Genomic DNA, 26,228 nt, shown 5'->3' on the forward strand with positions numbered 1-26,228 from the left:
AGATTCAAAGATATATAACGGGGTATTTGGACAAACATTATGCATTCGGATGATGTAATATGAGGCTAGTTTTATCCCTGGTTCAATATTATAACTTAGATTTGCGCTTGTATTGTATATTTTTAGGGAAATATGCTCCTCTGGTTATTTGTCCTACTTTAGTGTGACTTAACTAAAAGGCCACCAGGAAGAAAGTTAAACTACCTAAGGTGGTGTTAAGTGCAGCAATAAAAATCATGCAATCATTTTAAAGTTTTTAAGTTTGTATCTGTTACCATTTTATTCTATCTTTTTCCTTATCTTATACTTTATATAGAGTTAAACTTAAAAGAAAAGCTATACTGCCACAAAATGGACAGTGGATGTAAAATGGATTGTATCTTATTTAGGTAACGGCCTTCAAATAAAAGAAGTTGTAGGACTTGTAGAATCATTGTGTGGGTGTGTGTGTATGTATGTATGTAGGTAGGTAGGTTGGTAATATATACACACACACACACACATTTGTATTTGATTATACACCTCTAAAATGAGTTTTTGATGGATAAATAGCTTGGTAACAAAAGAATTTGCTGATTGACTTCATACCACATTGTTTATTACTATACATAAGGCAGAATATTGGCTGAATCATTAGCATGCTGGACAAAATGCTTGTTGGCATTTCATGTCTTTACATTCTGAGTTCAACTTCCGTTGATGTCAACTTTGCCTTTCATCCTTTCAGGGTTTATGAAATGAGTATCAGTTGGGCATTGGGGTTGATGTAATTGATTAGCCCCCTCACCACAAAATGCAGGCCTTATGCCTATAGTAGAAAGGATTATAATACATTTATATGATTATGGCACATTTTAGAACATCCCACTACTGAGTGAAGACCCATGTCTAAAAAAGTATTTGAAACCCATAAAATAATAAAAAGCAAGAGGCAACCCAAGTCCCTATAAAACTTACTCACCAATGCAGATTTACCCTACACAAGCCTAACACCTACCGTCAAAAAATGTGGTTGCTCTAACTGCAAGACTTGCATCCACCTCATTGAAGGAACAATATACAAATTCCAGTCAGGACACACTTTTGTCGTAAAAAATAACCTCACCTACGCATCAAAAAATTTACTTTATGCCATTAGGTGTGAAGGGTGCCACAAAAACTGCATAGAGCAGACTAGTCTTACCCTCAGAGATTGGATGACAGTCCACCGTCAACAATTGAAAGACCCCATCACAAGACAGATATCACTTAGATTTCTGTGAACAAAACTAGTCTCCCAAATTCCTAGTTTTCCCACTGTACCAATGCCCAAACACGAGTAAATAAGGAAAATATACTTATTCAAAATACAGACCACAACTCAATATACTTTAACATACCCCCCAGGTACACATCCACAACAAACACACACATACAAATACAATGCAAACCTCCCACACAAACACACACACATATATACACACATGCACAAACACAATATCCCCACACTTGAGCACAAACCCACATACATATATACACATGCAATACAATTCTAGCAATCACAACCAATACTCACACACACATACACATATATGTAAATACATACATGCACACACCAACACACACTGCCCTGACACACTCACACAAACACACCCACACAGATACACACACAAACACGCAAATACAACACAACCCACCCACACACACACTCAAAGAAAATACACACACATATAATTAGAGTTTGAACATTACCAAAATTACTAGAATTAAATTTAGACAAGAATTTGTAAGACTGGAAAATTATTAGTGAATCTGTTTTAGGATTGTCATTATTAGTAAGTTGTGATTCATTGAATGGATGGAAGTAAGTTTTTAGAGTTAAGTTGAATGTAGGAGTTAAATAAAGCGACAAGACATTTGTGGTAAGGATAACATTTTTAATACGAATAATCCGCAAAAGTTTTTTGATATAAACCAAGTCACAGAGCAAGTAGTCTTTAGAAGATCTTCCTAAAATCAAAGATCCAATAAACACTGATGAATTTAATGAGAAAAAATGGAATAAAGATGGGAGATAAATTAAAAGAGAAAGATGTAAACAATCGATAATAAAAACTGTTGAACTTTCAGTTAAAAGATTTTAAGATATAGTCGAAATATTGGGAATTGCTACTTAAGAGGAGAGCATGTTATTTAGGGGAGAGAATCACTTCTAAGTTTAAAAAAGTTTTTTTTTTATTAATGTTAGGAAATCATTATCAAAGAGTGAAAAGAAGGTATTCCATTTATACAGGCAGCAAGTTCTGAAGGTCAGCAACAACATAAGCCACTACAGCCCATACTGCAGCACACAAGTTCATTTGATGAGGATCTTGTACAGTTATTGTATCCGCTGTATTATGAAAAGAAATAAAAAAAGATATTAAAAATGAGGATCTTGTTAGAAGTAAAAACTACGAACAACAATTATTGTTACTGTTTAGTAACAAGTTAATTCTTAGCTGAGAAGAACTATGGTTAAAAGTATTCTGGCCATCTCTTTTACTCTTTTACTTGTTTCAGTCATTTGACTGCGGCCATGCTGGAGCACCGCCTTTAGTCGAGCAAATCGCCCCGGGACTTATTCTCTGTAAGCCTAGTACTTATTCTATCAGTCTCTTTTGCCAAACTGCTAAGTGACGGGGACATAAACACACCAGCATCGGTTGTCAAGCAATGCTAGGGGAACAAACACAGACACACAAACACACACACATATATATATATATATACACATATATACGACGAGCTTCTTTCAGTTTCCGTCTACCAAATCCACTCACAAGGCTTTGGTCGGCCCGAGGTTATAGTAGAAGACACTTGCCCAAGATGCCATGCAGTGGGACTGAACCCAAAACCATGTGGTTGGTAAGCAAGCTACTTACCACACAGCCACTCCTGCGCCTAGTTAGTTTTTTTCTATGATTACTCTGTTCAAGATGGTAAGATGCAGTTTGAGGGAGACTTAGATACTATTTCCAGCAGGTTGAGTAGTTGCACCAGAGGATCTCACACTGGTTCCTTATAAACAACTTCAACCTTTGTTTTTATGGTGTATATGTGTATGTTAATGAGTATCATCATCATCATCATCATCGTTTAACGTCCGCTTTCCATGCTAGCATGGGTTGGATGATTTGACTGAGGACTGGTGAAACCGGATGGCAACACCAGGCTCCAATCTAATTTGGCAGAGTTTCTACAGCTGGATGCCCTTCCTAACGCCAACCACTCAGAGAGTGTAGTGGGTGCTTTTACGTGTCACCCGCACGAAAACGGCCACGCTCGAAATGGTGTCTTTTATGTGCCACCCGCACAAGCCAGTCCAGGGGCACTGGCAACGATCTTACTTGGCTTGCCGGGTCTTCTCACGCACAGCACATTTTCAAAGGTCTCGGTCAGTAGTCATCGCCTCGGTGAGGCCCAATGTTCGAAGGTCTTGCCTCACCACCTCAGCCCAGGTCTTCCTGGGCCTACCTCTTCCACGGGTTCCCTCAACTGTTAGGGTGTGGCACTTTTTCACGGAGCTATCCTCATCCATTCTCACCACATGTCCATACCAGCGCAATCGTCTCTCTTGCACACCACAACTGATGCTTCTAATGTTCAGCTTTTCTCTCAAGATACTTACACTCTGACGGGTATTCACATTGACATTACACATCCAACGGAGCATACTGGCTTCATTCCTTGCGAGCTTACGTATGTCCTCAGCAGTTACAGCCCATGTTTCACTGCCATGTAGCATGGCTGTTCGTACGCATGCGTCATACAGTCTGCCTTTTACTCTGAGTGAGAGTCCCTTTGTCGCCAGCAGGGGTAAGAGCTCTCTAAACTTTGCCCAGGCTATTCTTATTCTAGCAGCTACACTTTCAGCGCACCCACTCCCACTACTAACTTGGTCGCCCAGATAGCGGAAGCTATCGACTACCTCTAGTTTTTCACCCTGGAATGAGATAGAAGTTGTTTCCTGTTTGTTTACAGTCTTTATTGCACCTGAACATCTGCCACAAACAAAAACTAACTTGCTAGTTAACCTGCCTTTGATGTTGCTGCACCTCTTATGTGTCCATAGCTTGCACCGGGTACATCTTATAGAGTTACTACCTACTCCTTTTCTACATACTGAGCAGGGCCATCTACCTGAAGGGGTTTGTATGTAAATGAGTGTGTATGTGTATGAGTACATAAGTGTATGAGTATATATAAATGTGTGCATACAGGCATACGTTTGTTAGTTTGTTTTAGTCATTGAGACTGAGGTCAAGCTGGAGCACTGCCTCTTGGGGAGATAAAATAAGGTGAAACAGAAAGGGTTGGAGAGAAAGAGGGAGAGAGATGGAAAATTTGAGAGCTTAACAATTCCAATACTCTTTGACCAGACCTCGTATAAAGCATATATAACATTATTCCAGATATTTCAATGTTCTTTTATTCTTCAGATACTTTAAATTTTTAACCTCAAGTGGATTTCTAATTATAATTAGGAATTGATAATTATTAATCCAATCTAACAAGCTAGTTTTAGTCTTACTCTGTGTTTTCTCAAGACGTTTCTTAAAAAACAGAAAACATAGGTACAGGTATGGTTGTGTGGTAAGAGGTTTGTTTCCCAACTCCATGGTTCTGGGTTCAGTCTCATGGTGTGGCATCTTGAATAAGTGTCTTCTACTATAGCCTCAGGCTGACCAAAGTCTCATGAGTGGATTTGGTAGATGGAAATTAAAAGAAGCCTATTGTATATATATATAGACATATACAGGTCAGTGGACAAACAGAAAGGTCTGCGAGGAATCTTAATCTTAACTTCCTAATTTTTCCCTTCTATCAATGTTCACAGAACACCACAATACAACAAAGAATGAATAAAAAAGCAACTTTCATCTATAAATATTTTCCACAACTAAATATGAACACTTAACATAATACAGAACACTACTAACCTTTCAATTAATAACACTAATCCCCATACATCTCATACACCATTCACATGACAAATCTATATCTACCCTAATTGCATCAAATCCAGAAATACTTACCTCCCTTACATATAATCTTTTTACTCAGAGACTAGTAGACCTGACACTGTTCAGTAATCGGTGTGCGTTCAAAGCAATGATTAGTAACTTTACGAAACCGGTATGCTTTTGAATCTCTTTAACAATTCACAATATATATAATTGTATATATATCTATCGGTACTTTTCTTAAAAAGCCTTTACTTTTTTTATTTCCAATGTGCATTTTCGCTTATTTTTATTCTTATTTTCCCTTACATTTCCACGTGCAGTTTCTATTTTGTTTTTGTAACATATTTCTATTATATATATATATATATATATATATATATATATATGTGTGTGTGTGTGTGTATATATATATGTGTGTGTGTGTGTGTGTGTGTGTGCATATATAGATATTTGTGTGTGTGTGTCCTTGTGCCTGTTTTTATCCCCCACCACTGCTTGGCAACCAGTGTTTGTGTGTTTACAGCCTCTGTAACTTGGCAGTTTGGTAAAAATGACCAATAGAATAAGTGTCAGGCTTAAAAAATCAATAACTGTTGTTATCAATTCAGTTGACTAAAAGTTCTCCAAAGTGGTGCCCCCACATGGCCACAGTCTAATGACTGAAATAAGTAAAAGGTAAAAGATAATATTTTCCTTCACATACTGATTTGTTTCTCTTCAAATAGATTCTTACCATTTGTATGATGAAAATAGAAGTATTTTCCATTTTTGTTCATCAAAGTAGCACCAGGAACCTTTTCATTCACCCAAAAGAGAATATCCCCAGAGACTTTGCTGTTGACTAGCCGGCTGGCATTAATTGGCTTCAGTAAAAGGAGTACTTCTTTCATTATCATTCCAGCTTCTTTGCTTCCTGTCAAGAAATGAAGAATGAGTATATTCTGATAACACAGGGAGGAAATTTTTCATTTAAAGAAATGTCTTCGATATTTGTTTCAAATTTTGGCACAAGACCAACAATTTCAGGGGAGGGGTAAAGTTGATTACATTGATCCCTCTGTTCAACTTGTACTTATTTTATCGAACCTGAAAGGATGAACCATAAAGTCAACCTTAGCAGAATTTGAATTCAGAACATACAGACAGATGAAATGCCACTTAAGCATTTTGCCTGACTTGCTAATGATTCTGCCAGCTTGCCACCTAAATTCTTTCAGTATTTATTAGTCATAGAAAGGTGGATAGCAAGTCAGACAAATACTTGTTGGTATTTTGTCTATCTTTACCTTCTTAGTTCAAATTCCACTGAGGTTGACTTTGCTTTTCATTCTTTTGTGGCTGATAAAATAAGTACCAGTTGGATACTGGGGTCGATGTAATCGACTTACCCCTTCACTGAAACTGCTGGCCTTGCACCAAAATTTGAAACCAATTTTCATTAGCCAAAGAGTTAGAATTAGGTTAGGCTTTTGGCTGGAGCTAAGGGAGTGGAAGGAGACAGTTACAAATGGATCCAAAATTGGTTTACTAATTCAATTTAATGTAAGACAGACCTTGAAAAGAGAGTGGGTATATCATTGATATAGTGACAAAAGGACTTAGTCAAACAACTGATTGATTGTTCAACCAATGCATTAAACAAACAATGAATTAGGTTAGGTATTTAACCGATCAACTAACAATGAAGAAGTGATATTGAACGAGTGTGCATGTTTATTATTATTAGCAAGATCAATATAAGGACTTTTGAATCAAAGTTTCTCATATTTAGTTCCAAATTAACCAAGACAGAATTTAGGTTAAATAATATCCATACCTGTGAAATATAACCCTTCTGGTGTAAATGTGCCTTCATCTGATTCCATCACTAAACTATAATTTCTGGCGTTATTCTAGATACGTATACAATAATAATTAAATAAACATATATTCACGCACACACATGCATCAAACAAAATATGATTTCAAAACAATACTTTGAAAATGAGAAATTAAAATCAGCAACATTTTGAATAAGATAGAATATTATATGACATTTGGAAACTACATTTGTTATTGTTTTTTTGAGTGTGTTCGTGTGCATGTGTGTGTGTGTGTGTGTGTGTGTGTGTGTGTGTGTGTGTGTGTGTGTGTGTGTGTGTGTGTGTGTGTGAATGTGATGACAATGGAACACTATATCATTTACCAGCTGGACAAATGTTCTATAACTCACATAATGCTATATCCTCCTATTCCACCTTCCTCCTCATCATCTAACTGGATATTGTTATGATATTCTTGACACAGTGCTCCAGTTTTCATAAGAAGTGTCTTGCAATGCATTCAGCATTGTGAAGCACTGCCACCAATCCATTGTAAATGTCAGCAGTTTTATTAAATCTAATATTGCATCTGGCTGCCTTACATTTAGCTCATGAAAACTAAATGCTTTGCAAATCTCTTGCAACTACACTATAGCTTTATTGTTCTGATACTATATACTGGTCACTGGTATATTTAGTTTGCTCAGATATCCAGTCATCATCCTCATCACTGTCATCATCGTCATCATCATTATCATCGTTGTTGTTGTTGTTGTTATCATCATCATCATCAACACTGGAGTGGCGGCATCATCATCATCGTCGTCGTCGTCATCGTCATTATCGCCATCATCCTCATTTAATGTCAATCTTTCATGTTGGTGTGGGTTGGACAGTAAATTCTAAAGGGTTTGATGTGTGGGAGGAACAGAGTCAAATGCCTTCTTACAACATAGCTGCCCACAGTCAACATGTTTTGGCGGTGCTGCTTCACTCCTTCAGGATAGCTTTGTTGATAAGAAATTGTTCAGCACAGCCCAAAACTTCTCTCTTTCCTCGTGCCTGCTCTTCAGCCACTACACTGTATGCTTCTGCATGATCTCTAAATGAAGTGCTGATCCCTAACTGTGGATGGAACCTGTGGAAGGGGTAGACCCAGGAAGACATGGAATAAAGTGGTGAGATAGGAACTTCAACTAAAACCCCTTAAGGCAGTGCTCCAGCATGGCTGCAGTCAAATGACTGAAACAAGTAAAAGAATAAAAGAATACATACATATACAGCTGTGTGTGTGTATGTATGTGTATATATATATATATATATATATATATATATATATATATATATATATATATATAAATATTATTGACCACATATACTTAACGTATATGCTTTGTGTATTCCACTGGTAAGGTGCGATCTGGTGTGGTGAAGAATATTCCCTCAAAGCACCAGGTGTTAAAATACCTGAAAATCATGGACAGTCAAGATAACTCAACTCAAATCCTATTCAAGAATGATGGACATCGATGTTTTGTTATTTTTGTGGCTTATCAACACCACGTACTCGAGTTAAACCCAAGACGCATACACAAACATATATGTAAGCATTTCAAAAAACAATTACTTAGAAGAAAATTGTTTCACAACTTACCTTGTGTCTCTCAAAATACTGGCTTGAGCCAACATAGCCTTCCTCCTAAATGAAACATAGAAATTTAAAAAATTTTGAATCTTTCACACACAAGAAAAAGGAAAATAAAACCAGAATACTTCAGTAAATGTCAGCCCTAAAAAACTTCAGTGAATCTTTTCAAAAATCAATTTTTTTTTCTTTTTCTGACACTTGGAACAATACATTTCGTCCTGTTTTTCTTGTCCATTCCACCTCCTGCACATCTCACACCCTGCCACTAATCAGCAGCTTTTCCTTTTGCCTTTCTTTTACTTCGTTAGTATGTACACATGTATGTATTTAAATATACTTTGTTCCTTTGTGTGTATGTGCAATGTATGTGTGTGTGTGTGTATGTGCATGTGTGTGTGTGTGTGTGTGTGTGTGTGTGTGTGTGTGTGTGTGTGTGTGTGTGTGTGTGTGTGCATGCATATGCCCACGTGTGTACCAGGACAGGTATGGTGCTCAACACAGCCCTTCAACTCATTGGATCCTGTCAAGCCATCCAACATATTCCAGTAGGGAAGATGGACATTAAGTAACGATGATGATGATATATATCTGATGATATATATATATATATATATATATATAAATATATATACACACACACACATACATATAGTCATGAGTGTGGCTATGAAGAAAAGAGTTTGTTTTCCAGTCTTATGGTTCTGGTTTCAGTCCCTTTTAATTGCATCCACCACACAACCTCTTTCACTATAACCCCCAGAGAAAAACTGTCTGTTCTTCTGGCAAAAGGATAGCAGCAGGGCAATCATCATGATGGAGTGAGTTGATAATTGGACCTGTCCTACATGCACCAACAGCAGTTTGACGAAGCTCCACATGTCAGCTATGCCCAGACACAGTATCAATGCATGCAGAATGGTTTTGTCATTCTGTACACATCTTGAACAGGTCTGTCTGACAACACTTCTTTACCTGTAGAACTTATCTCAAATAAGGCAGAGTACCCCAGTAGCACTGCTAGGCCCAAAATTTTTAGAAATTATCCAGGGGCCTCAGCCTGAATGTCCTCCAGAAAAGACCAGCTAATTGACCTCCCCCAACACCCAGAGTTTATCTGAGAATGTTGTCTCACTTGCCTACCACTAATCCCCTAAAAACTTCAATGTAGAACACCCATTAAATGCATTGCCCAACTAGCAGAGAGGTGTGAATGCTTGATGACATTCTAGGTGCCAAGTACCCTTTTTCAGTCTAAGCTTGATCTGGGACTGTAGCTCCATCAATGAGATGAGATGCAGAAAATCCTGTCTGACAAATGGCTACTGCACCAACCCACTGTTTCCAGGGTGACCCTTAGGTCAAGTGCATTTATGGTACTCATTCTCAGAGTCACCATGTTGGTCAGAAAGGAAAAGGAAGAAAAGGAAATGAGTTACAAACCCATTTGGCAGTCCCAGAGATTAGATGAATCAGTCTCTTGAGAGTTTTGATTTTTTGGGGTGTGGCTATAGTTTTGGTGCTGTTGTCATTTCTGTGGTGTATTTTTAATGTGGTGTATTCTTAATGTGGTTTTCCTTTCATCTTTTTGATTTGTTAGCATTTGCTTCCTTCTCACATAATGTTTCTTCTTTGTTACAGGAATCTGACAAGGATGGAGGAGGTGCATGGTAGTGGAGGTATGGTTCTTTGAGTATGTGTGTGTTTAAAATAGAGTGCGAAGGAAGGAGAGTAATGAAAGTGGAGTTATGCTGGATATTTATCTGGGTGATGAACTCTAATTCTGTTGCATGTGTTTTAGTTGTTGCTGATCTTGCTGTTGGTGCTGTTGTTGATCTCACACTTATTACTGTTTCTCCTGTATGCTGCTGCTGTTTTTGGGACAGTGTTGTCAGTAGTAATGGGCTTCCTCTCTTCAGTGAGATCTGTTGAGGGAAGAAAACTTTGAAATGGCCTTCTGCACCACATAAATGGATTTTTCTTTTGATTTCTGCCTTCAACCACAACTCACAGCTCCACTCTTGGGGAATTAGATCCAGGATCTTTTCCACCTCCTCCAGTAAATAAATTGAGTATTGAGTGAAAACCCTGTCATGATTGGGAGCTATGCAGTGTTTCAATTTGAGTACTTTGCTCTTGAAGAGAACCACTACAATCCCCATCTGTCTAGCTACATATATCTATACACACAAGGAGGTGCTGAAAAGTTCGTAGTTTTAAATGTATCACACAAGGCCTGATTGGAAGCTCAAACTTGCAAGTTCTTTTATAAAGCTTAGAAAAATGAAAGGCCGCTGCAATAAGTGTGTGAATCTGAGACGGGAATATGTTGAATAAAATCATAATTAACTGATCCTCCTGTATTTTCTTTTACCCAAAGCAAAGAACTTTACAGCATCCTCTCATATGTCTGGATATATTTCTTCAAGGACTCTTTCCACCTGCATTTGTGAAGCTGATTCCAAGCGTCAGGTTTTAGCAAACATACACCAATGGATGACTGTTTTTCCTGGCAGATTTTGCAAAATTTCAGCTGATTCAACTTCCGCTCTCTTCTATTCAATTTCACACGTTTAACTTTTATGAGTTTTGTGATTTTGTCAGCTAATGGAAAATTACACAACTGCATCGATTTTGTTGCCCTCAAAGCAAAAGATCAATTGCTCATGAGGTTGCCCTCACTACTGTTTCCGTATTTTTTATTATGTATGTCATTGTTGTTGCTGTTACTTCTACCTTCGTTCTCCAGTAAAAGAGTTAGACCTTGAAACATAATCCTTTACTCTTCTAATTCACAGGTACTGCTGTGACTCTTGTCACTCTTTATTAATGGTATTGTTTTCACTGCTGCTGCTGGCAGCGGCAAATGTCACACTTGCGTCATTTCTGTTTTTTAATTTGCTTATCACAGCTGCCATTGCTACTGCTGCTGCTGGTGTTTGCTATTGTCAGCACAATGCACAGTGGAAAGAAACTGTCACCAGCCCTCACCTGTTTCCTAATTAGGTAATATTTTATTACCTGACAGGTTCCCACGAAAGACACTACTTGCATGACAGTGGCTCTCATTTACAACTATTCACATGAAAGTAAAGAAACAGTAATACATACTTACACTGATACATGCATACATACATACATTTACATACATTTATATACATACATTTACATACATTTATATACATACACATATATATATATATATATATATATAGATTGAGAGAGAGAGAGAGAGAGTGAAGGTGCATGGCTCAGTGGTTAGAGTGCCGAGCTTAAGATCATGAGGTTGTGAGTTCGATTCCCAGACCGAGCTGCGTGTTGTGTTCTTGAGCAAGACATTTTATTTCACTTTGCTCCAGTTCACTCACCTGTTGAAAGGTGAGTAAGGGAGCATCATAGCCATGTGTTGAAAGAAATTTTTGGGTGTTTGAATAATTCACCTCTGGAAACATGGGTGCTTTGTTCCTCATCCTTAAACAAACCTTATTCAGGAACCTTTTGAGTGGGATGGGCCACTCGACCAGAAGAAAATTCTAACTGAGTCTCACCTGCAAGGTCATGTGCTGTTTATCTTGGTATATGGTTGTGGTGCATGTGCCTGGTGTACTCTTATCAGATGGGTATATTGGGCTTCTTATATTTGTATCGCAGTGACACTTTGATGGCATGCATCACTCTCTCACACAATGATAATAATAATAATAATAATAATAATAATTATTATTATTATTATTATTATTATTATTATTATTATACTTTCTGATTTAAGCAGAAGGCCAACAATTTTGAGGAAAGGAGATAAGTTGATGCCACTGACCCCAGTACTTGACATGTACTTTATTTTGATAATCTTCAAAAGATAAAAGACGAAGTTGAGCTCAGCAAGATTGGAACTAAGAAAATGTTAAGAGTCAGAATAAAAACCATAAAGCATTTTTCCTGATGCTCTAACAATTTTGCCAGTCAAACAATCCTTTCAGTATGCAAAGTGGATGGCAATCCACGAATGACACACCTATTTCTGGGACTTGTGTATTGTAATATTAGCCTGAGTGGATAGACATATGATGCACCAACTCAGCCTGATTCTTGGTTTCAAACATCAGGGATATGCTTCTGTATACCTTGCCCAAGTTAATGAAACACATATTCTGCCACATATCAGCTAGGGCTCCCTCTAAGTTGTCTGTGGAGAGTATATGGAAGCCCCTCTCTCCCACCTCCTTCCTTGTTGCCCTTTCCTGGATAAATTCCTTGGATGTATGGAAAAAGAAATACCTTACCTCAGCAGTCCATAAAACAGCTCGAACAGTTCTTTTAGGCCGCAGATCCAATTCATGAAGAATTGTTAGAGCCTAGAAAGTCATTTACAATAAATAATTATTTCATTTACACAAAAAACTACTGAAATAAAATATTTTAAACAAAAACGAATTCCTTCTTCTTAAAATTACTGTTAAATTCTTGGACTTAACAATGAATTGTATCCGTTTGAGCAAGATGCTTCATTTCATGATCCACAAACGTAATCAACTATAACGAATATGAACTGGATACCAGTGCAGCCTTTTCTCTCCTTCCAGGTGTCACCTTAATATTTCACAGGATCAACTGTAAGAAAATTGGGAGGGTGTCTATGTCTACCAATGACCATAGAGGTCCCTGAATCAATTAGAGAAAATATGGTGCAACTTACCAAGCCACAAGTGATGGCTGGTTGTAGTTTAAATATGAATTGTATCCATCTCACATTATCTCTCTCAAACCTGAGCCCTTTTGTCTAACTTAACCCTCCACCTGGGCTCCTGAGCCAAAAAATAAATAGTTGCACACACAGCTCAAGAACAATGATTGCTGGCAAACAAATGGACAAAATCACTAAAAAATTCAGGAGAATAACAACTATAGGTCTATCTCTCAAGTACCATATTTGTTTGCCTGAATTGCTACTTTCCTCATCTCTTTAACCAGTTTGATTGTCCATATCACTCTTATTGTCTGCGTGAGGATAAATTCTTCATCTGAAGAGTAAATATCATCAATAATTTCCTCAACTGTAAAGAGTCTAGGCCTTTTTGTTCTGGGTTCATTACACTCATTTCATTGCAAAATAATTGTTCTTTCGTTATTTTATAAGAAGCAAAAATAAACACCAGCTAACTAGATTACCATTAACACACTTCACTACACAGCTGCAATGTGACTGGTTGTCTATTTATAGTATTTTAACTTCTTTTTCTGTATGTGTTGTTCATTGCGGCTTTAATGGAAATCATGTAGATATTATACCTTGGCTAGTTTTAAATTTCTGATTGATATCCATGTAGTAACAGTACTGGATAGTAAAGTTTACTTGCTAACATAATGTGGTAGTCCTGACTAGGATTATGTTACTACTTTTTCATCTCAGGAAAACATCTTTTCCAGCTGGTTTATTGACACATGATGTGTGTCCTAAATATACTGCAAACAAGGGGGCTCACTGCTCCCTTCTATCCAGCACTGAGGAAGTGAAATAACCCAGAAACCATTGGTCTGCTGGTACTGCCAATGGCTAGAAGGGAGCAGTGAGCCCCCTTGCTTACAGTATGTCTAGGACATAGATTGTGTGTTGATAAATCAGCTGGAAAAGATGTTTTCCTGGGGTTAAAAAGTAGTAACATAATCCTAGTCAGGACTGCCGTGTTATATATCTAGGCTATTCCTGGTATACTGGGAACACAGCATGATAGAATTAAGCTGAAACTAAAGAATCCCCAGTAAGGCTAAAACAAATATACAGCAGGATATTAAACTTTCAAAATAATCTAGAAGGTAATTTAATTCACCAATTGTTTTATGTATGGTATATAATTTCACATGGCATTAAACTGCTATGCCTCTGTCCATAAAGATAAACTAACCCTTTAGCATTCATATTACTCTGTCAAATATAATGCTTATCTATTCACAATATTCTGATCATAGCTAAAAGATTTCAATGCTGTGATTGATTATTTTTAGAATAACATTGTAGGGTAGGTGTGAAAAGCTGGATCTGACTAGTTTTTTTAACATAATACATGTAGAATATTTGAGCTGGATGTGAATGGTTTAAATGCTAAAGGGTTATAGCAAAAATATTCCCATGACAACTAAAGCAAATAAATAAATAAGATAATGTTAAACATTTATCAGAACCTACATTAAGGCCAAAGTAAAAATGAATTATTAAAATTTTAAGATAAATACCTGCCAGGAAATAAAGGCACCTCCCCCATCATCCATGGCTCCTTGACCAACATCCCAGCTGTCAATATGGCCACTCACTAAAACAGTCTGTTTAAAAATACATAAAATAGTTTAGAGTTGATGATGCTGGGAACTCAATTTATAATGAACTAATTCAATTATCAATGAACTTAATGAATAAACTAATCAAAGAATTAACCATTTAATATCTCTTTCCTTTTTTTTTCTTTCTCCTTTACCTACTCTTAAGTTCTTGTTGTTTGTTGATGTTCAACCCATAGTCGGCTCTGTTTGAGAAAACATTAGATCAAAAACATTCCAAATATGACTATCTTGTTCTTTATTTCAGCCATAGTGTATAGGATCACACTAACCAGTGTGTGCTTCCTATTTGAAAACAGTGGGTGTGATTCAATGGAGATTTAGTTATTATGTCTAGCAGGCTGAACAACTGTATAGTTGATTTGTGTTTTATCATAATCATACAGACACAGTATATTTGCAATAGAGAACATTATTTCTCAGTCCTGTTCCACTTCACCTGTTTCCCCTCCTCACTCACCTTTCAAAATAATTTATTATACAATTCCTATATGGTCCATAATCTGTGTCTATTCTTTATATCTATCTTAAGTGCTCATTTTCTAGTTTGTCAGAATGGTGGTATGTCAGAGTGGTAGTATGTCATCATCAAGGGAAATAAACCAGATGGAAAATAACAGACATCTAGAGGTAGAGATCAGATGTGGAAGACACAAAGAGCAGCTTGCACTTACTTGTTCCCCACCAACCCTACCCTGTGACAAATGCCCTTGGCTCTTCTATACAACCCCTGGCTTGAACAGCCACCTCAGGCACTGGTACCCTCCATACCAGACCCTCCACACCAGCACCATCTACACTCATGAAAATGAAGAGGCTCGCTCGCTCACTCAGTATAGTTTTAATACTCATACATGAGTTAATAATGACGATGATGCCAAGACACAACAAGATTTGTTTCAACACACAAATTCACATCAGGTGGTATTGTCATCGGCCACGACAATGATTTCACTTGCCTCAACAGGTCTTCGCAAGTGCAGTTTATTGCCCAATAATTGATGGGTACTCTTAAATGGGCTGGTTATGCTGCACTGGCATAGGCCACAGTTATGGTCTCACTTGGCTTGCCGGGTCTTCTCTAGCACAGCATATCTCCAAAGGTCTCCGTCTCTTGTCATTGCCTAGGTGAGGCCCAATGTTTGAAGGTCGTGCTTTACCACCTCATCCCAGGTCTTTCTGGGTCCACCTCTTCTACAGCTTCCCTCAACTACTAGGGTGTGACACTTTTTCACACAGCTGTCCTCATCTATTTGCAACACATGACCATACCAGTGCAGTCATATCTCTTGCACACCACATCCGATACTTCTTAAGTCCAACTTTTCTCTCAAGATACTTACACTTTGTCTGGTATGCACACTGACATTACACATCCAGCAAAGCATACTGGCTTCATTCTTTGCAAGCTTACACATGTCCTCAGGAGTCATGGCTCATGTTTCACTGCCATGTAGCATGGCTGTTCGCACACATGCGTCATACAGTGTACCTTTTACTCTGAGCAAGAGAGCCTTTGTCACCAGCAGAGGTAGGAGCTCTCTGAACTTTGCCCAGACTATTCTTATTCTGGCAGCTACACTTTCAGATCATCCACCCCCACTACTAACTTGGTCACCTAGGTAACGGAAGCTATCAACTACTTGCAGTTTTTTTCCCCTGGAATGTGACAGAAGTTGTTTTCTACACATTTTCAGTGTTTATTACACCTGAACATCTGCCACATACAAAAACTAACTTCCTAGTTAACCTGCCTTTGGTATTGCTGCACCTCTTATGTGTCCATAGCTTATAAAGTTTCTACCTATGCCTTTTCTACAGATCGAGCAGGGTCATCTACCTGAAGGGATTTGTGGTTTGTCTGCCTTCCTACTTATTAAGACTTTGGTTTTTGCTAGGTTGTCTATAAGGCCCTTCAATTCTAGTCCTTGCTTCCACTATTTCACAAATTATTTCTATTATTTACAGACACAAACAACTCACTCTAAATAAGTACCCTGTTCAGAGTACTTATTTAGATTGAATGTACCTGTTTAAAGTTTTTATTTAAATTGAGTGTACCTGCTCAGGGTACTTACTTAGATTGAACTTTTCTGTTCAGGGTACTTATTTAGATTCAATGTACTTATGCAGGATTTTTATTTAAATTAAATATACTCACTCAAGGTACTTATTTATATTGAATGTACCTGTTAAGTGTACTTGTTTAGATTGATCTTACCTGTTCAGGGTACTTGTGACCTACAACTTCAGCAACAATATTTCTGGAATCAGTAGAGTTAAGTGTTTGAGCTGACATCTTCAAGACTACAACAATTTTACTTCCTGAAATAAGCAAAAATATCCAGTGCAACAAAAATAAGATAATAATGATTAATAATAATAATAATAATAATAATAATAATAATAATAATAATAATAATAATAATAAGGTTAATATGTCAGCATTACAAAATCAAAACTGATGACAAGTGATATAAGCATCACCCTGTGGCTATGCATGCACATAGAACCATCTAAGTTAATAAACCAGATATTGTTGTAAAATACTAAAACAATAGGGTCAGTTTATAGACTAATTTGAGTATCCCTTGTGATTATGATACTGCAGCAAAAGAATTTGACAATCTTAGAAAATCTAAAGATTTGTCCATTGAAATTGAAAAAATGTAGTGTCTCAAGGTGGTTAGAAAACCAGTGATTGCAGGAGCATGAGGAATTATCAAAAAAAGAACTGAAAATTATTTGAGAATGATCCTTGGTTTATCTTCTCTGCTAGAAGTGCAAAAAATTGTTTCCACTGGTACATTACATGTACTGAGAAGAGCAATGTTGCTGGTGTGTATATTTTAATAGCCTATCAATGTACACAGTGAGGTTCTTTGCCCAAGATGTCAGAAAGACACTAGCAAGAAATGGAAACAAAGATTACCAAATTAGATATTAATTTGGAAAAAATATCTAGATATTTTATTAGCAACCTCAATTACAATTGGGTTGAATTTAAAGAAAAATATCTTGGAAAAAAAAGTACCTGTTGTTGAGTGAGCCCTTGTGTTCCCGCTCGGCATGCTAGTATAGAACTGATGAGGGCTTCTCTTCCTTAAGTTCCCTCTAATGCTCATTTACCTGCTCTCCTATGCTCTGTGCTGTCTCCCTTATGTACGTCGTTGTCTTGTTTCTGCACTGTCCCTCTGTACATCTTATACTATAGACTACATTCCTAGCTTTACAGTGGTGGTAGTAGTAGTAGTAGTAGTGGGATTGATAATGGTAGCAGTAATGGTGGTAGTGGTAACAGTAGTGGTAGTGAGGAAGATAACCCTAGAAGGGCCAGCAACATGAATGCCCGCCCCCTTGATACTCAGTTCTTCAACATATGTGACAAATCTTACAACATGAACCATATATACCCGACAACACTACCCTTTAACAAAAGGGTCTGCATCCCAAGACATATTAGTGACCACATGGAAGCACAATTCACTATAGCTAGGACAAAATTTAGACAGATTTTAGAACTATACACTAAGAGACAGAATAGGACAGAGGACCAACAATTCAGGAATATACCCACGAGTGGCCTACATATCCAAATGAACATGTAAAGTACAAATGTTAGATGGAAGGAAATCTGGTGTCATCTAAAATAGAAATGACAAAAAAAGACTCAAAGGAGTTATAATACAAAATTTTAAAACAGATTAAAAATTATTTTTAAATAGAGATACAAACCTCGTTTAGACATACGCTCCATCATATCAGCATCTTCAACAGTTATACAGGCTGTAGGAATTTTACGGACACCTTCACTATAAGCCTAAATATTATAAAATTATCAAGAATAGCAGAAAAGTTTTATTATAGCCATAAATTAATTTTACCTGTATTATCAGTTTTATTGTCATATTTGGGACGTAATTTTAGGAATAATCAAAGAATTTCCATGCTCGTCTGGGCAAGACAGTATCAGTTCAGACCAAATTCCCTGTCTTGATGCTCTTCTTGAGACCAAAGTAATATTTTCCCATTGCTAGACATGTTTTACATAGAAACATTAGAAATGAACAACCATACTCATATGATAATAATGCTCATTTACAGCCATCACGTGCTGTCTAGACAAGAGTACACACGCAAAACACACAGACACACACACACACATGTATGCATGTATCTGTGTGTGTGTGTATATATATATTTGTATATATATATATATATATATATATATATGCACATATACATCGTCAGTAGTTCATATATCCAAAAATGATGCGCACTCTAAAGCAGTGTTCCACAACCTTTTTTCACTTGCAGTACACTTATATTCTTTTCAAAATTTGGCAGAACACCTGAACTAAAAATATAACAAAAATTATAGGGAAAAAATTATATCCATGTTACACTGTGGCACACCTACCATTATCTGGTGGCACACCAGTGTACAATGACATACTATTTGAAGAGCACTGATCTAAAGCATTAAAGCAGTAATATACTTTTTAGGAAGTTATAAGTTATTGCTGGTCATAGAGTAACCATTGGTTTCACACATACAAAGTGCTTGAGCTGCCAGTGCTGGCTACCACCTCAGTAGTAGTAAATGATAAGATGCCAATACTGCTAAGTGCTTTATAGGTGCAAAAACCAATGATCATTATGACTGGCCACAACATTTAACTTCCTAAAAAACATATACATACATATATATATATTCTTTTATTTGTTTCAGTCATTTGACTGTGGCCATGCTGGAGCACTGCCTTTAGTCAAACAAATCAACCCAGGACTTATTCCTTGTTAGCCTAGTACTTATTCTGTCGGTCTCTTTTGCCAAACTGCTAAGTTACTGGGACATAAACACACCAGCCTCGGTTGTCAAGTGATGGGACAAACACACACATATATATATAGAGAGAGAGATAGAAATAGATATACAACAGGCTTCTTTCAATTTCCATCTACCAAATCCACTCACAAGGCTTTGGTTGGCCTGAGGCTACAGTAGAAGACACTTGTCCAAGGTGCCACGTAGTGAGACTGAATCCTGAACCATGTGGTTGGTAAGCAAGCTACTTGCCACATAGCCACTCCTGCACCTACATAGCCACATGTATATATGTATATATATATATATATATATATATATATATATATATATATATATATATATATATATATATATGTAAGGGAACGACCATGCGAACTCATAAAAGGAGAAATGGTGACGAATGGAAAAACAGGACTCCTTTTATTTAAACGTGTCACACGGTCGAACATACAAATATATATATCAAATGATGATATACATGATATGTTATGCGACGATAACATAGATGACCAGTAATGAAAGACCACAACCGTATTAGATGAATAACAGAGATATTTATTATAGCGTTAAAGATGTATGTCTGTGTGAGAGTGTGAATGCGACATATAAGAACATAATCAAAGACAGGCCGTCATACAAAGAAAAGTGTGTATGTGAGTGATACATGTATGTGTATGTGAGATATTACAGCAGATAGAAAGAGAGTCAGTAAATGACACGTGAGCAATTATACCAGTTCGTTAGTACACTATAGGAAAAGTTCTGTATGTGAAAGTGAGGAGAGGCTGAGTGTGGCAGTGCTGATCACTAGTTGTGATGTCGTGGCATCGATGCCGGGCCGTGATTCTTGTTATACAGATGTTCGTCGCTGGCTGAGAATTTCTTGTCTGTTTAAGAACTCTTGTCTGTTTATTTACCGTGGTGAAGCTGAGTCACCTAACAGAATCGAAGAGAGAGATGTGCCGCGGAGTTTGGTGTGGTGTACATAGTAAATCGTGTTGATGCTGGTGGCGTAGAGGCTGCTTGGTAGGTGCTGGTAAGTAGTCGTAGACTCTTGTTGCTGATGTGGCGACGGCAGAGGTCATCGTGGCTGGACGAAGCTGCTGAAGTGGTCGCTGGCTGCTGCTGCTGTCGTGTGGTACACGGAACAGTTCTCAAAGAGAAACTGGACCGAGACAAATTTGGCCGCCGAGTTAAAGCTATTTATAACAAACTATTGGCTCACCAGATGGTAGAAATATACTCTATCATGTGACCTTATTAGGGGCCGTGATTGGTCAGTTTGCGTTCTGGCGGGAACGGTTTGAAGAAGTTGCCGATTCGAATAATGATCAGTCACGTGATGACAAGGTTAATGTTTTCCCCTACGTTCGCGTTTATTTATATTTAAATGAGAAGATTGTATGTAATGGCGATAGTAGTTTGTATCTAATGGCGGGAGGTAGTTTCACTACATATATATACACACTATATACTATGTTTATGATAAGCTTTTTTATCATTTCCTGTAAAGCAAATTCACTCACAAGGTTTGGTGGGTGCAGGGCTATAGTAGAAGGCACCTGCTTAAAATGCCCCACAGTAAGACTTAAAACCAAACCACATAACTGTAAAGCAAACTTCACAACAGCACAGCAATGCCTACTCATATTTAAGGAAATAATGAAATTTCTGTCTTCATCCCCCATGTTATAGAGTGCAAATCATTTTAAATGCTTAACCTTATTAAATCATTTCTTATCAGCTGCTGTTTAAGCATTTTATGACTGTACTTTATAACTACATTTTATCACTGTAATACTTACCTGATGTCCTGTGTGAGGACTATAGATTGAAAAGGGTGTAACACTTCTGATAAGACTGGCTAAAGCTCCAACTCTGGCTGCTTCACTTGCCCCTTGGGACCGATATTTAACTGTTTCTCCATAACTTATCCATTTTTGGTTGAAAACAACAATTTTACCTTCAGCCTGCAAAATATAAAGCGATTTGAAAAGGAAGTTTTTTCAAGATCCTGAAATTGAAGTAGTTGTATGACAGATAAAAATAAAATTGAATAAATAAATTACAGAAATGAAAAATGTCAAATAACACTAAACAAATTGTTTGTTTTTACTTAAATCAACAAACATTTCAATGATATTTCTGCACAGTTTTTTTTTCCATACATTTCAAAATCACTATTGCTGCAATGTGACAGCAGGATGCTGGAAAAATTAATCTATTTTTCAGTATTAAAATCACATCTTAAAGGACGTTAATCTAAGAGGTAACTTCAGCTGTGCAATCTTTGATGAGCCAATTCCTAAGTGCAGTTATTCAAGACATTTTTATATTCTGTTATTGTCACAATAAAATTGTGTTAACTTATGATTGAATGCACAAGCACAATTTTTATTGATAAAGCTTGAAAATATTTATTTTATTTAACAACTATGTTGTGTGACCCGTCATAATAGATTGTAATAGCTTATATTTATTAGGGCGTCTTTTCTGTTGTTGCTACTGTTGTTGTTGATGTTCTTTTACTCTTTTACTTGTTTCTGTCACTTGACTGCAGCTATGCTGGAGTACATTGAACAATATTTTAGATAAAGCAATTCTATGGCCAAAATGCCTCCATTGTGACCATTCCATCTTATTTTCATACAATATATGCAGGACTATATTATCTGGCATATCTTTCCCTTTTTAAGATAGTAAGATGTAATCTAAATGAATTTGGATGCTATTTCTGCAGGCTGAGCAGCCATATAGAAGCTTTTGTGAGTTTGTTGTTTTTAGCTGTACTCATCCCACCTTCAGTACAGCACTCCAGCCATGACTACCCTGTCTAATATTCAGATACAGTCTATTTAGGGATATATTTTCTAATGTATTCTTCCTTTTTTTACAATAGTACAATGTGATTTGAATGAAATTTGGCTATTATTTCTAGTAGACTGAGCAACCATGTAGAAAACCTGAGAGAAGCAATTTTATTTGTCACAATGTCTCAATGTTTATGATTGGTTGGCTTGGAATTATGCCTTTCATTTGATTGGGTAGATTTACATTTGAATTTTAAAGAAGCTGAAGCATTTACCAATTGTGCTTTCTTTCTTAATTCTTCAAAACTGTTGACAACAAGTACTTCTGCCTTGATGCCATTCTTAGGAGTAGCTATACTGCTACCCAACCCCAAAATGGCCATTTCATGATATTGTGGTTCCAGCATAGTAGCAGATTCCTTACCACGCACCCAATGTGGTACCTGGAATTTAAAAAATGAATAGAACAAATATATAACTACAATAAATACAAAATAAAGGTTACAATTATAGAATTATACACACACACATACACATCCAAATTTAGGGAATGGAGTATATAAAATCCAGGTTACATATGTTTCATAGCTAGCAGGACTATGGAAGTAATAATTACCCAAATGAGGGGTACTCCGCTAGCTACACATCAAGCCAAAGATACTTTAGTCAAATGAAGGCTATATTGTCATCAAGGGATCCCATGTTAACTCACTGAGTTTTCTGCTAGCTATGAAACATATGAAGACTGGATTTTATCTACTCCATTCCCTAAACTGATAAAATGTTGCATGCTTGGTCTAAAATATATTTATCTGTGTTCATGAAAATCTTGGGTCTACAATTGAAATGATTTTAAATGTTATTAAGAATTTTATGTTTGGAGCACAAAAGTTGCTGATTTTTACTTTTTGTTGGTTGAAGATCTTATTCTAACAGTGTTGTAACAGAAAGAGCCAGGAATTTCCTGGAAGTGTGGACCAGATAATTCTCTTGGGTGTATCCTTGGCCTTTTTTAGTTTGTGTGAGTGATGTGTAAAAATTTGTTCTTTGAAATCACTATTTAGAGGAATTTTATTATAGTAGGAACCTGCTCTGTTAAAAATTGGCTGATAGATTAGAGATCATACAGATCACACTGGTTTATGAAAATGAGAGAAATAGTGGCAAGAAAGTCTATCTATGTGTCTTACCTGTTTGTTGAATTTGTAGAAGGGTTTACATTTACCTGTTTGTAGATCTTGAGAAACATTGAAGAAGTCAAACTTGGTTAAATTAAAGTCTGCAGTTAGGTTGAGGTGGGTTGTTAAAAATTTGTGATTAGATTCTTATGGAAAGTGTCTAATGTGTGGTTTTGCAATTGTGTGGAATCACTAAACCATCATCTCAATATAAACTGATATTGTTGTGAGGGAATCTGTATCTCAGAAGGTCTAATATTGAGCTGAGTCAAAAGTTTTTTTTGTCAAGTTACAACAAAAGTTGTTCTGATCCATGGCTCACTTCTTGCACTTGTGATACTTCATCAACCAAGAAGAGGTGAAAGCTTCAGTGAAGGAGTTCTTCAGCTTGAAGGACAAGAACTAGTATCAGCGAGGGATCAAAGAACTGGCAGAAAAGTGTTTTCAGATGGTGAAATATGATGACTTTTACTTTGAATGCTAGGTTGCTTTTGTTGTAACTTGATGAATAAAGCAAATAAGTTACCAAAATACTGCAAAACTTTTAACTCAACACAATGTATCCAAGCTATCATAGTCACAAATTCCTGCACTGTCATGTAATTTCATTGAGACATCAAAAAGGACAGCAGGATCAGATATTTTTACTCAAGCCAGCCCATTTTCAAAGAGCAGGGCATGTGTGCAATTAGTTCTATGACTGATCCTTCAGTCCAGTAATTTCTTTTCCTAATGAATCCACTTCAATTATCTTACCTTTACGTGTTCTCCATGGACATTTTCTAATCCTTCAGACATCATACTATGAAGAATGTAACCTGTAAAGAAATTAAATATGAAACTAATTAAATTCCACCAAATATCAATTTCATTGTATACATAAGAATAAAATCATTGATTTGGTATTCAGTTTTTAGGACTGCTGTATCTCTTGTTGCAACTCTGCTCGATAAAAATGTGTGTGTATGTACACACAAGTGTATAGACACGCACACACACACACGTATGTGTATGTGCGTATATGTATATATGTGTGTGTGTATATATCATCAGCAGCAGCTGTTAGCATCTACTTTCCATGATGGCATGGGTTAGATGGTTTGAGTGGAACTGATAAGCTTGAGAGCTGCACCAGGTTCCAGTCTGATTTGGCATGGTTTCTACAGCTGGATGCCCTTCCTAATGCAAACCACTCCAAGAGTGTAATGGGTGCTTTTATGTGTCACCAGCATGAGTACCAGATATATGACACCAGCATCAGCCATCACTACAATTTCACTTGGCTTGACGAGTCTTATACACACACACACACACACACACACACATTTATTTTCCAATACAGCCACCTGATGAGGTACATGACTTCGTGAAGAAAATCTTTCACAGGTAGCTAGTGTCAGCTGTAAGGGCTGGTGGTGAAACTCAATATGACTGACAAGAACAGAAGAGATGAATTTGTCAGAAGCTTTAACATTTCTGACTTCTACACAGGTACTGGGATGAGAACTGATTGAAACTGTATTGTATATGAGTTAATAGTGAGGCCATTCTATGTCCGGATTTGATTTTCTAGAAATAACTGCCTATTCTCCTTCAAATTACACTTTACTTTCAAAAATTAAAAAAAAAAGCACACTTGGAATGCTCTTGATTATGGATTTTCTCATTTCAGGTTGTCTTAAGCAGCAGCAGCAGCAACAGAAACAACAACAACAGCAGCAGCAGCAGCAGAAGCTGAAGCAATAACAACAACAACAACTGTGGTCTTGGCTTGCCACAAGCTTTATCACTTGTTTTGTGGTACAAGTTATAATTTTACCTAATTATTTTGCTTAGTCGGGCAACAGATAAAGGAACTTACTAATTGAATTCTCAAGATTTTGAGACCCTGCTACTCTATTTCCAAACATATCAGTGAATTTGGCCAGTCGGTTGTAAGACTGATTTTGGGCAGCACCATAGACAGCATATTGAATAATTTTGTCAGCAACATCTATAAGAACAGGAACAATAAAAATAAGTCATGTAGGACCTAGCATAAGAAAAAAAAAACTATTTCTTATTTCTGGTTATAATAATTCTCCACTTTTATACTTGTCTAAATGTTTGAGAAATAGTTTTAGAACTAGCATTATTTATTTGACAATTTATGCCCTTGTAACAGTACAATTATAATCAATACTATTTCAAGTAATATATTCAAAGGTACAATTATTATTAAATCTATAATTTTTGGTCTACTTGGAATTAATATCATACTTGTTTAACATTATATCATAATAATTAATATTCTTTTAAATTTAGAATCATTGTTGGTAGCTATAATAGATGATAAATCAGGCACAGCAGAATAAGAAAGTTTAGCAGTGGCTATATTGAATATTTGGAAGTACTTATGTTGTGGTGAAAAATTGGTTTTAAGAATTTTAAAGAATAAGTCCAATTTTCATTTTGAAAATGTGTGTGTGTGTGTGTGCATGCATGTGTTTATGCATGCATGCAAACAAACAAATTGAATACAAACAGAATTATATTATACAAATAAAATATATTATGGTTAAAATACCAAATATATATATTCTACTACAAAACTAATATTAACTGCCATAGAGAAGAAATATTTCTATACATTATATTCTTA

General features: G+C 36.6%; 1 protein-coding gene across 6 annotated transcripts in view; it reads right to left on the bottom strand.

Moving 5' to 3' along the window:
• Positions 1-1,895: 1,895 nt before the first annotated feature.
• The window catches only part of LOC106873911 (carboxypeptidase Q), a 61,934-nt gene continuing 37,601 nt past the window's right edge, over positions 1,896-26,228 (bottom strand). For all 6 annotated transcript variants that reach the window (XM_089360020.1, XM_089360022.1, XM_089360018.1 and 3 more), the window contains 12 exons: positions 25,449-25,580; positions 24,344-24,405; positions 22,685-22,852; positions 21,405-21,569; positions 18,504-18,588; positions 16,990-17,093; positions 14,667-14,753; positions 12,719-12,790; positions 8,445-8,489; positions 6,805-6,880; positions 5,722-5,901; positions 1,896-2,371 (listed from right to left, as the gene is read on the bottom strand). In XM_089360020.1, coding sequence (XP_089216146.1) covers positions 2,265-2,371; positions 5,722-5,901; positions 6,805-6,880; positions 8,445-8,489; positions 12,719-12,790; positions 14,667-14,753; positions 16,990-17,093; positions 18,504-18,588; positions 21,405-21,569; positions 22,685-22,852; positions 24,344-24,405; positions 25,449-25,580 — 1,283 coding nt within the window. In that variant the 3' untranslated portion in view covers positions 1,896-2,264. The remainder of the gene's footprint in view (positions 2,372-5,721; positions 5,902-6,804; positions 6,881-8,444; positions 8,490-12,718; positions 12,791-14,666; positions 14,754-16,989; positions 17,094-18,503; positions 18,589-21,404; positions 21,570-22,684; positions 22,853-24,343; positions 24,406-25,448; positions 25,581-26,228) is intronic.

This window comes from Octopus bimaculoides, chromosome 11 (genome assembly GCF_046866305.1).
Source record: "Octopus bimaculoides isolate indiv1 chromosome 11, ASM4686630v1, whole genome shotgun sequence".
Taxonomy (NCBI): Eukaryota; Metazoa; Mollusca; class Cephalopoda; order Octopoda; family Octopodidae; genus Octopus; species Octopus bimaculoides.